The sequence below is a fragment of the Erythrolamprus reginae genome, chromosome 1 (assembly GCF_031021105.1).
Source record: "Erythrolamprus reginae isolate rEryReg1 chromosome 1, rEryReg1.hap1, whole genome shotgun sequence".
Taxonomy (NCBI): Eukaryota; Metazoa; Chordata; class Lepidosauria; order Squamata; family Dipsadidae; genus Erythrolamprus; species Erythrolamprus reginae.
This window is the reverse complement of record NC_091950.1, coordinates 175,874,251-175,886,256: the sequence shown is the minus strand read 5'-3', so window position 1 is coordinate 175,886,256 and position 12,006 is coordinate 175,874,251. Positions and strand designations below refer to the sequence as shown.

The 12,006-nt window shown below is 39.2% G+C and overlaps 1 protein-coding gene across 2 annotated transcripts in view; it reads right to left on the bottom strand.

Moving 5' to 3' along the window:
• Positions 1–1,194: 1,194 nt before the first annotated feature.
• LYPD6B (LY6/PLAUR domain containing 6B) overlaps positions 1,195–12,006 on the bottom strand; it is a 110,320-nt gene continuing 99,508 nt past the window's right edge. For both annotated transcript variants that reach the window (XM_070737096.1, XM_070737104.1), the window contains one exon: positions 1,195–2,671. In XM_070737096.1, the coding sequence (XP_070593197.1) occupies positions 2,507–2,671 (165 nt within the window). In that variant the 3' untranslated portion in view covers positions 1,195–2,506. The remainder of the gene's footprint in view (positions 2,672–12,006) is intronic.

Here is a 12,006-nt window from a genome sequence, read left to right as displayed (position 1 = left end):
TATCACAACATTTTCTAGAATCTAGTTGATTTGCAACAGTTGCTTTTGTTAAGAGATCCTTTGAAACACCCAATCTCTTCTGTAAAATATACTGTATAGCTCTCTCTTTTCAGCTTGTTAGGCTGAATAAATTAATATCTGAATTAATATAATATAATAACAGAGTTGAAAGGTACCTTGAAGTTCTTCTAGTGTAACCCCCTGCTTAGTCAGGGAATCCTACACTACTTCAGACAAATAGTTATCCAACATCTTCTTAAACATTTCCAATATTGGAGCATTCACAACTTCTGGAGGCAAGTCATTTCACTAATTATAATAATTATAATTATTGATGTTCCTGAAGATTTGGGGTTCAGATATTGGGCTGAGCAAAAATTCTGAAGTGTCAGAAATCAATTTGCACTCCTTTGGATTTAATTTAGATATGATTCTAAACTGTGGATACAGAAATATTCAAATAAAGATTGCATAATAGGCAATTTGCTAGTAATGATAATTTGAAATTAATTTAACTAACTGATAGTGAGTTGGAATGAATGACATTGACCTTACAAATCAAAATTCTAGGAAGGAACATGAAATATTACCTTGCATTGATCTCAAGTCCATCTAACTTGGCATTATTTAAATCAGGGGTCTCCAACCTTGGCAACTTTAAGACTTGTGGACTTCAACTCTCAGAATTCCTCAGCCAGCTCTGGGAATTGAAGTCCACAAGTCTTAAAGTTGCCAAGGTTGGAGACCCATGATTTAAATGACTGGTAGTAACTCCAGAAGATTCATGTAAGAGACTGTGACCTTAATCCTGCATGGAGCTGCAACCAACAAACCAGGTTTATTTTCAATCCAAAACTGAAATTTTATCTCTAAATAATTTCCTTTCTTTATACTTTCATTTGACTTTAAATTATTGTTGAACTTCAAAGCTACTGGATCCAGTTGAGACAGCTAAGGAACAGAAAACAAAGGCACACTGTCTATTCTAAGCAACACTTGGCCTGCATTCTTGCTCCTACATCATGAAGAAATGTACTGAGATACCTTGGGTTGATATCTAGAGATGATGGAAGGAAAAAATAACTTTTAGCTTTGGTACTGCTTAACAATTTGAGGAGTAAGTTTATATAAGTTTAGAAGGAGGTAAATTCAACTTTTTTCAGATGTTATGATTAAAGGAACATGTAACACTGATTTCCAATGAAAAGTTATTAGTTTAATGTGGTACTTACTATGCATAAAACACATTTGTAAACTTGATTTCCCAAAGACAGAGAAAAAAACAAGAATATTTATAAACACATAGGGCACAATGCTTATCATCTAAAAGAAAACAATTGTTCCAGCCTTCTTTATTTGTATTATTTGTACCAATTCTTATTTATTTGTCCATATTGTTTCTATGAATTCATTAAATTTCATGATCCTCAGTTTGTTATTTAGAATTGATTCAACACACTGCAGCACAAATCTCAACTGCTTTTTGTACAGTTTCCAGTCTTCAAGCTACATCTCAAGGGTGATTCACATTAACTTGTCTTTGATCACTTAGGAAACAAATTTTTGAATGTTGGGCTCTTTAAGAAGAGTTGGAAGCCCATTATGTTTAACTATCATAATTCTTTTCTGCTCATATTTCTCAGTGTGGAGCAAACCAACTAGTTGTTCTGAACTCGTTACTTTCCTAGATGGTTTGGATAACTCCCGAGTCCTCCAACATAACTGCAATTCACCAGGAAGAGTTAATCCTACCAGAGTGATAGTGTTTGGAAATCATGGTCAGCAAGGGCAATGTGGAGAAAAGATACAGTCTTGTTATATAGGTATTTGAGGTGTGGAACTAACTGTGCAACCTGTTTGAAGAACTCCTAATAATAACTATTTACTCATTGCAGCAAGCCAAACTTGCGTAGTTAGACACATGTTGAGGTCTCCATTCCCAAAATGGATTATCAAGCCCTACTATTTCCATCTCTTTCCCGCTCAATCCAATGATGCTACTACAGTGGCTACTGTAGTATTCAGAATAAAGACCCCACCATAGGGACATCAAAAGGTTGGAACAGCATCAGAAATGGGTCAGGATTGCAGCTAGGAAGGGACCCCTCAAAATTGGGAAGAATTTTGATATAAAATAAGAATATTGCATTATCACTTCTGAAAACCAATTATTTCAGATGAGGAACAATTTTAATACTTCAAAATTGTACAGTAATAACTTGCTACAATAATGTGCCAAGGCACAAATTGTTCTATGTTCCACACAAAGAATTCTGATATTTCTGGTAACTAGTCAAGTTGACATAAAATTTGGCTTGGTTTGTGCTTGGTTTTTCTTGGCACCAATATCTAAGAGTATCTTCATTGCCATGTTAGGACCAGCAGTCTTCAAATACCCAGAAGTGCTTTTATCCATACAAAAGACCTCTTAGAATTCCTTCTTCCCCAGAGATTGTCTTCATGTTAACTTCAGACAACAAATTCCTTCTGCCTGAGGAGAGTCATGTCATAACCTGAAAACTATGATGAGTATGACCAGCAAGGAGATGCTAATAGTTTGTCTGCTACCTCCTGATGTCCTCCGGGCATGCAGTACTGCAAAAACAGCATTTGTGTGATTTGTAGGTACATCTACATTGCAGATCATCCCTTCACAGCAGGAAATGCATTCCTGTAAATTGTAATAGATAATGTTATTACATGGAAGCCATAGTACTTCTTGATTAAAAGAATCAATCAATAAATCTGCATCAATTTGCACATGGAAATTATAACCCTCTTTGAAGAAAAGAAATGCTCTTTTGTTTTAGAGGCAACACATGCTCCCTTTTAAAATACAATCTTCAACTAACAAAAAAACAGAAAACATCATCTTAGAAAAGAGAAAACATCATCTTAAGAAATACAATATAGCTACTGTCCAGGTCTGTATAAATTATTAAAAATGTATGTGCTAGATTCCTTGGGAATCCTTTCAAATCTTTTCAAAGAGTAACACAACTTTTAAAATCTACATATCAATTTTGCTAACCAATTAGAATTAAAACATGGATTATATGCAGCATATCACGTTGTAATAAAACTTTTAAAATGTACATAACAATTTTACCAATCGATTAAAATTGAAACACAGGTTATATGCAGCATATCAGATTCTTGTGTAATCTAATGGCACCTTTACCACAGAAAAGAGATTGCTTGCTTTGAAAGAAAGAGAACTGTCACTCACCTTCACTATTCAAAGAAATAAAGGAGACAGAAGCTATGAGTACACTTATAACTAAAATATGCAATAAATTGTAAAATCCTTCATACACTGACACTTCAATTTTATTGTGATCTTGGACCTCAGATCAAGAAAAAAATATACATACAGGAGAATAATAGAAAATATTGGAACACTGACAATCTGGCAAATTGTTGGATGTTTGTTATTATTGCAGAAAAAATGAATAAGCAACAGTTATTATTATTATTATTATTTATTGGATTTGTATGCCGCCCCTCTCCGCAGACTCGGGGCGGCTAACAACAGTAATAAAACAGTATATAACAATAATCCAATACTAAAAACAGTTAAAAACCCATTATATAAAAACCAGTCATACATACAGACATACCATGCATAAAATTTTAAAGGCCTAGGGGGAAGTGTATCTCAGTTCCCCCATGCCTGGCGGCAGAGGTGGGTTTTAAGCAGCTTACAAAAGGCAAGGAGGGTGGGGGCAATTCTAATATCTGGGGGGAGTTGGTTCCAGAGGGCCCGCGGCTGCCACAGAGAAGGCTCTTCCCCTGGGTCCCGCCAAGCGACATTGTTTGGTTGACGGGACCCGGAGAAGACCCACTCTGTGGGACCTAACTGGTCGCTGGGATTCATGCAGCAGAAGGCGGTCCCTGAGATAATCTGGTCCGGTGCCATGAAGGGCTTTATAGGTCATAGCCAACACTTTGAATTGTGACCGGAAACTGATCGGCAACCAATGCAGACTGCGGAGTGTTGGTGTAACATGGGCATATTTAGGAAAGCCCATGATTGCTCTCGCAGCTGCATTCTGCACAATCTGAAGTTTCCGAACACTTTTCAAAGGTAGCTGCTTACAGGTAGTTGTCTGTTGCCAAGAAAAAAAATCTGAAGTGGGAACAAATTTCAATGCTGCAGTCTGACCAACATGATGCAATATACTGTATTTTTCGGAGTATAAGACCCGCCTTAGTTTTTTGGGGGGGAAATAGATAAAAGAATCTGCTTACAAGATATTCATCTGGCTAGCGTCCTTAGTCTGGTCAGCTTCAGCACATTGTTTTATCCTCTGGTTAGGGCTTTAAAAAAACCTTATTCAGAGAGAGTAACAAGGAAGAGCTTGCAAGCCGGTAAGAGCAGGGAAGATTGTTAGCAACTAGTTAGGGCTGAAAAGAAAAAGCTTCCACCCCCAAACACCCCCCCCCCTACATTCAGAGTATAAGATGTACCTGAATTTTCAGCCTCTTTTAGGGAGGAAAAAGGTGAGTCTTATCCTCCGAAAAATACAGTACAATGTTCCCTCGATTTTCGCGGGTTCAAACTTTGCGAATAGCCTATACCACGGTTTTTCAAAAAATATTTGTGGATTTTTTTCTATACCACGGTTTTTCCCGCCCAATGACATCATACAAACTAATAATTTTTGCAAATAAATAACAAAAAAAAATTATTGTTAATAAATAATTATGTTTATAAATATCAGGATTACCAAGTGTCTTATTCAATGGCGAATACCAGTAATAATGGTGAGTAAATTGTTGTTAAGGGAATGGGAAATGGTAATTTAGGGGTTTAAAGTGTTAAGGGATGGCTTGTGATACTGTCCATAGCAAAAAATGGTGTATTTACTTCCGCATCTCTACTTCGCGGAAATTCGACTTTCGCGGGCGGTCTCGGAACGCATCCCCCACGAAAATCGAGGGAACACTGTAATTCAATACTACTATTAACATACTGAATGCTTCTTAGTCATAAAAAGAAGTCTGCTTTCCTTTGTGTACAGAAAAAAAATCTACATTTTTGAGCAGAAATGAGGAATGTTCTAGTGCACACATTAGTTTTATTTTACATCAGGAAGATCATGAAAGTAACCATAATGATCATGTTATGACAGGCAATCTTAATCAAGAATGGCATTCCAAAGTGGGCAGTGAGGTCTTTGATCTACTGTTAGAGCAGTGCCCAAACACAGCATCTTTCCAATTATATACTGCATTGATACTGACATTGGCTAGTGCCCTTGCTCGGGAAGAGTCCATAGATAGTACAGATCAAAACATATTTAGGCATATGTAAATAGTCTCTTAGCAAACTAATCTTACAGCTGCTAGAAACAGCGTAAAGACTGAGAACCCGCATGATCAGAGCTGTACTTTTTTAAAAAGTCTAAATTCTATATAGATGAAAATCTGAACCTTGAATTATTTATAATTCAGCAAAGCATATATTCAGCGTAATAAATCCTGCTTTTACTGATTATGAAGAACTCATGATCGCCATGTTGAGCATTGAAGCCTCATTTTGCGCTATGAATCTTAATAACTGTTATTCATCCCTGCCTTGCTTCTGAGGCTGTTTTAAGCAATGCCCATATTTCACTATGTGTACCACTGCAAGCTGCGGGACTAGAAATGTGAAAGAAAGGCGGGAGGGGGTGGGGGAGAGAAAAGAAAGTAAAGAGCTTCAGGGTATTAAAGTGTACGTTTTTATGTTTGCTTTGCACTTGTATGGAATCATAAAATACAGTCTGCCATTCTTCTGTCGAAGCATAATGAAATTGAGGGAAATCTCTCATTCCTTCCATCTCAAGCTGTAGTTTTCTGTGACATAAAGTAATTCTACATGACAGCCTAAGCTGCTTGTCTACGAGAATGCTCCCAGAAGTTTCTTACGTCCTTCAACAATGTTAGCCTGAATTGCAGTGGCTTGGCCCTGGTTTGGGCTGATATTCAGTCAAGTAAAGCCCCTGGGTGGTCATTGTTCTGCTCCTTGTCCTTATTGGTTGGCTTCTATGTGGACCATCCCACATGTCGTCTTCTTTAAGGCAATGGTCCCCAGCCTATGTGGCTTGTGGACCGGCAGTGGTGGTGGCAGGAGAAGAAGAGGGGATCATTTCATCCAAGTGCTTGCCCACTGCTTGCCCACCCTGGTTCCAAACAGGCTGTGGCCCGGTACCAGTCCATGGCCTAGGGGTCAAAGACCCCTGCTTTAGGGGATTATTCCCTTCCCTCCATTCCCCATGCCTTCCTTGACTTTTTATAGAGATCCATGTCAATAGTTGCATTCTCTCAAATTATTTCCTTTGACACTGAATCATACTTTTCCTCCCCTCCATCTTATGGTACCCTTGTGACTCCCTTGCTACAGTGGTTAAGGCAATAAAGAATAGTTAGTTCTTTTGATCCTATGTCCTTCTGTAGGTCCATAGAAATGTTACATTGAGATAGTTCAGTACAATACAGGTAATCCTCTGCTTACAGCAGTTCAAAGTTACAACAGCACTGAAAAAAGTGACTCATGACCAATTTTCACACCTACAACCATTGCAGCATCCTCACGGTCACATGATCAAAATTCAGACACTTGGTCACCGATTGATATTTATGAGGGTTGCAATGTCCTAGGGTCATGCGTTCCCTTTTTGCAACTTTCCAACTAACAAAGTCACTGGGGAAAGCAGATTCACTTAATAATTGTGTCACTAATTTAACAACTGCAGTGATTCACTTAACAAGTGTGGCAAGATGTAAAATGGAGAGAACCCCATTTAACCAACGTCTCACTTAGCAATTGGGCTCAATTATGATTGTTAAGTTGAAGACTATCTGTTGAAGTATTTCTTAAATATATTTTAAAAGACAAGGGAAGCTTTGTAGTACAATATGGAGAGGGGGGAAAATCAAAGATAACACGCTTCCTCTAATCTAGACAGAAACTGCAGTTGAAAAGGGTGAACACAACATGAACTCACAAATGAAGGCATACACGGACTTTTAGGGGAAAGGTTAGTTCACGGACTTACCTTTCCATCACTGGATCGCTGCAAGATTATTTAAAAAATGCAGACACCAGAAGTCCAGGAAAGAACTTCATAAGGCATTGATCAGCCACAGGAGAAGCCTGGCTTGTTAGATACATAAACCAATCAGCATTGGAGTTGCTACTAGCCTGGACAAGGCAATAGAGGCCATACCCTCTGAAGGACCTGATGGCTGCAGTTGGAAAACAGCAGCTCTGAATCAATGTCGGGAAAGGTGTGGGAAGCATTTTCACTGGGCTGTGAATGGGGAAGGATTGATATTGTCCATTCCTGCTCTTAAAGAGTAGGAGATGGCCTATACTGGGCCAGGAGAGATGTTTTAGTATGGTGGTTAAGGGGTTGATGTAAAAACCAGGAAACTGTGAGTTCTAAGCTCACCTAGGCATGAAAAGGCAACTGGGTGACTTTGGGCCAACCCAACCTATCTCACAGGGATTGTTGTTGCACAGAAAATAGATTAGGGAAGAGCATTAGGTGTATTTATCATCTTGAGTTATATGTGGGGGGGAAACATGGGATACAAATCTTTTTTTAAAAGTGTGGACTGTCCAGAGTTATCAAAATCATACTACTATGAAGCAAGTTGCCTTAGGTAATAATTATTGAAATATTTCTTTTAAAGGCTTCTCAACAAAGCTCTGCGGAATGATAAACTAAGCAGATAGAACAAGAAATTGTGTCCCCCTCCCTAGTAATAGGGGTTGGATTTCATGACCGTGATTGGTATGTGATAGTGCTAAAGCATATGATCTCATTTGAGGTCACATTATTGCATATGCTTCTGATAAAGGTAAACATTCCTGCTGCTCAACCACCTCCTAAAGCAATATAGGATTCTGGTTTCTGTAAAATATAAATTCAGCAAGCTTTAAGCTTCCAAAATGGAAATTATATTATTTTGTACAAGGCAATGATAAAGGGGAAGAAAAGAGTAAGCTATTGATTTTTTTCCCCTTAAAACAAATTAAACAAATCTTTGATTTATGATATTTCTCGGAAAGTGGATATACATTTTAGACTTATTCATAAACCATTTAAAATTATTTCAAGTTAGGTAAGTCCCAATTTCTTATCAGAATATGAGATAGTCTTCTATTTATTTGTTTGTTTGTTTGTTTGTTTGTTTGTTTGTTTGTTTGTTTGTTTGTCCAATACACAATACATATAAAAGAGAATAGACATGAAGTAATATATATAAAGAAAATATATAAAAAATAGAGGAGAAGATATATGAAAGGATATATATAAAGAAAATATATAAAAATAGAGGAGAAGATATATGAAAGGAAGAAAATATATATGATATATGAGATAAAGGAAAGACAATTGGACAGGGGACGAAAGGCACACTAGTGCACTTATATACGCCCCTTACTGACCTCTTAGGAACCTGGAGAGGTCAATCGTGGATAGTCTAAGGGAGAAATGTTGGGGGTTAGGGGTTGACACTATTGAGCCAAGTAATGAGTTCCACGCTTCGACAACTCGATTGTTAAAGTCATATTTTTTACAGTCAAGTTTGGAGCAGTTAATATTAAGTTTGAATCTGCTGTGTGTTCTTGTGTTGTTGCGGGTGAAGCTGAAGTAGTCATTGACAAGTAGGATGTAAAATTACTACAGCTCACAGAATTAGATTACTAATGTTACCACACTTTTTTTCTTTAAGAAATTGTGACTAAAATGAATCTATGATGTTAGAGAAGATTAATGACCTGATGGGTTCCAGAAAATCTATGCAAAAATATTTGCCATAATGTACAATACCGAGTTCTTATTTTCTATTCTATTGGTGATTTATAGATTCTTATTCACTAGTTTAAATAAAAGTCATTCTACAATATTTCCAAGCAAAGGCAGAATCCTTTCATGTTAGAGTTTATTTCTGTGAAAAATAGGGATATAAGGTTTTAAGTGAGGGTTAAGGCTTTCAATTGTGTCTATCACATCAAGCTATGGAAAATAGTTTTTTAAAAAATGGGAGTCTCAGATTGTATTCATGAGAAATTTATTTACAAGTCAGGAAGCCATAGTATGAACATTAACAGTGTGAAACAGACTGGTTCCTGATTGGCCAACGAGTGTGATAGGGTTGGAAAGTTGGAGTGGAAAAATATGACCATGGTTTTAAAATGGGAGGAAGAAAAATTAATAACCTGAATGGCATACCTTGATAGCTGAAAATGCAAAGGATCTGCAAGCTATAGTAATAAAAGTTAAGGAGAAAAGTGGAAGCAATGGGACTGAATGAAGTATAAAGAAGAGCAGTGGTGGGATTCCAAATTTTTTCGTACCAGTTCTATAAGAGTGTGCTTTGTGAATGCATGCGTGCAGGTGCAGCACTCAAATGATTGCCCTTGATGTCAGCACTGTTGTTTAGCTCAGCTGAGGAATGGCAATCTGCTCTGCCATGTGAATCAGCTGAGCTAAAAAAACAAGGGAATATAGGACAAAGAACGGAAGGGGCGGAGCCAGACAGAGGTCGTATTGGCAGGTTCTCTGAACTACTCAAAATTTCTGCTACCTGTTTGCCTGAATTGGTCCAAAATCAGCTGAATACCATCTCTGAAGAACACCAATCTAATGACAACAGGTAGAATTGGCAATGAAGATACTGATGTAGTGAATCGCTTCTGTCTTCTAAGATCAACCATCAAGAATAAAGAAACAAGCAATCCGAAAATTTGTCACAGATACAGCAGTCACGAAGACCTTGGAAAAAATATTCAAATGCTGTGATGTGTTTATACCTACAAAGATCAGAAACCTCCTGGTATTCCCTATTCTATGGAAGTGAAAGTTGGATTTTAAAGAAGCAGGATAGGAAGCGTTTTGAAGCCTCTGAACTTTGGTTTTGGGAGAAGGCTCCTGAGAATGCCACAAATAGCCAACAAAATAAACCAGTAGGTCATTGAACAAAATAAATCCAGTTCTCCTTTGAAGAACAAGTATTACATTATTCAAAATTCAAGCTCAAATTATTCTACTTTGGAATTTTATGGAAGACTTATCTTTCTGGAAAAGGATCTAATGGTGGAGAGGATGGAAGGAAAGAAAAGAGGAGGACTAGTAGCAATATGGTTGGACTCAATTACAGTGGTGATGACTGTAACATTGGAAGACTTGTGGGACCAGGTTAAGGATAGGTTGTCATGGAGATTTTATTCCCAACTTGATAGCATATTTTCTCTCCCCCCTCCTTCCCTCCCTCTCTGATCCTATTTTTTTCTGCTCAAATTCAAGGCCACCAAGGCAATAATAGTAGATTTTTAACTAATTGCTTTTGTTCAAAATAGAGAAAACAAACCCTCATTTTTATTTAAATATAGATTTAAACATTAGTATAATTTGTTAGATATTTCTGAACAACATAAGAACATAAGAAGAGCCATGCTGAATCAGGCCAAAGCCCATCGAGTTCAGCATTCTGTGTCCCACAGTGGCCCACCAATTGTGCATAGGGATCTTGAGCAGAAAGAGAAGGCAAGATCCTCCATTTCCCCTGACCCCCAACAAATGGTACTCAAGGGAATCCTGCCTGCCTCAACCAACATAGAGGTGGCACATGGACATCCGTTTAAATAACCACCGATACACTTGGCATCCATGAATCTGTCTAATCCTGCCTTGAAGCTATCAAGGCTGACAGCTGTCATGACCTCTTCTGGAAGTGAATTCCATAAATCAACGACCCTCTGGGTGAAGAAATATTTCCCTTTATTTGTCCTCACTTTCCTACCTATGAGCTTTAGGGAGTGCTCCCTTGTTCTAGTATTGTGTGTAGTAACCAAGCGGACAGCTGAGGCAGGTACAACTTACGTTTATTAACTTCTTAACACAACACAGAACTTCCACACAATGACAGGTTACTTATACTCCATAAACAACCAATGGGAATGAAATGCTATTCCCTCCAAAATAGCTCCCCCTGCTGTTGCCAGGGACATAACACTCCTTCCCCCTAGGGGGTGCATGCGTAATCTTCTAGATACGCCGGTCTACGACGGATACGCTCAGAACGACGGGGTAACGACCTGTATGACTGCGAGCCATCCGGAGTAATAGGGACACCCTCTGACTCCCCAGTTGTAGGGAATTGAAATAGCTCTTTAGCCAATGCCGGCTCAGGAGAGCTTCTACTGCAAGGAACCGCTGTCTCTTCGTAGGGTGGCACTGCCTCTGGGCCACCCAGCTCACTGCTGACAGGGCTACCAGATAGCGCCGTATCGGTCGCCTCTGCCCCTGGGTCTAGATCCACCGGTCGGCCCCTTAATTGATCCACGTGGCGATGCCACTCCCTTCCATCCTGCAATAGTATGGTGTAAGCGCGGGGACCCCGAAACCGGGTGATCGTACCAGAAACCCAACGCGGGGACCCCATGAAATTCTGAGCGAACACTGTATCCCCAATCTGGAAAGTACGGGCGTTGGTCAGCTGTCACCCGGGGTTACCATATAACGGATGCAGCCGGTCCAGCACGATTCGCAACCTTCGTCCCATTAACAGCTCCAACGGAGCCTTAGAAGTGGTGGCGCACGGTGTCGCGTGTTGTGCTAACAGTAGTTCATCCACCCTCTCCTGCAACGTACCCTGAGTAATTCTGGCCAACATATCCTTGGTGCTGTGCACCATCCGTTCTGCCAACCCATTGCTTGAAGGGTGCCAGGGTGCTATCCTTGCGTGGCGGACCCCCAGCCCCGCCAGGTATGCCTCAAACCCTCCAGAAGCAAATTGTGGGCCGTTATCTGAAACTATAACGTCCGGGTATCCATGGGTCGCAAACATAGCTGATAAGGCTCTGATAATCTCGCTGGTTGTTGTGGACTGCATTATTCTTACCTCCAACCACTTAGAGTACGCATCCACAACGATGAACAACATTCTTCCAGCTACTGGCCCCGCGAGATCGATGTGCAACCGGGACCATGGCATATTGGGATTTTCCCA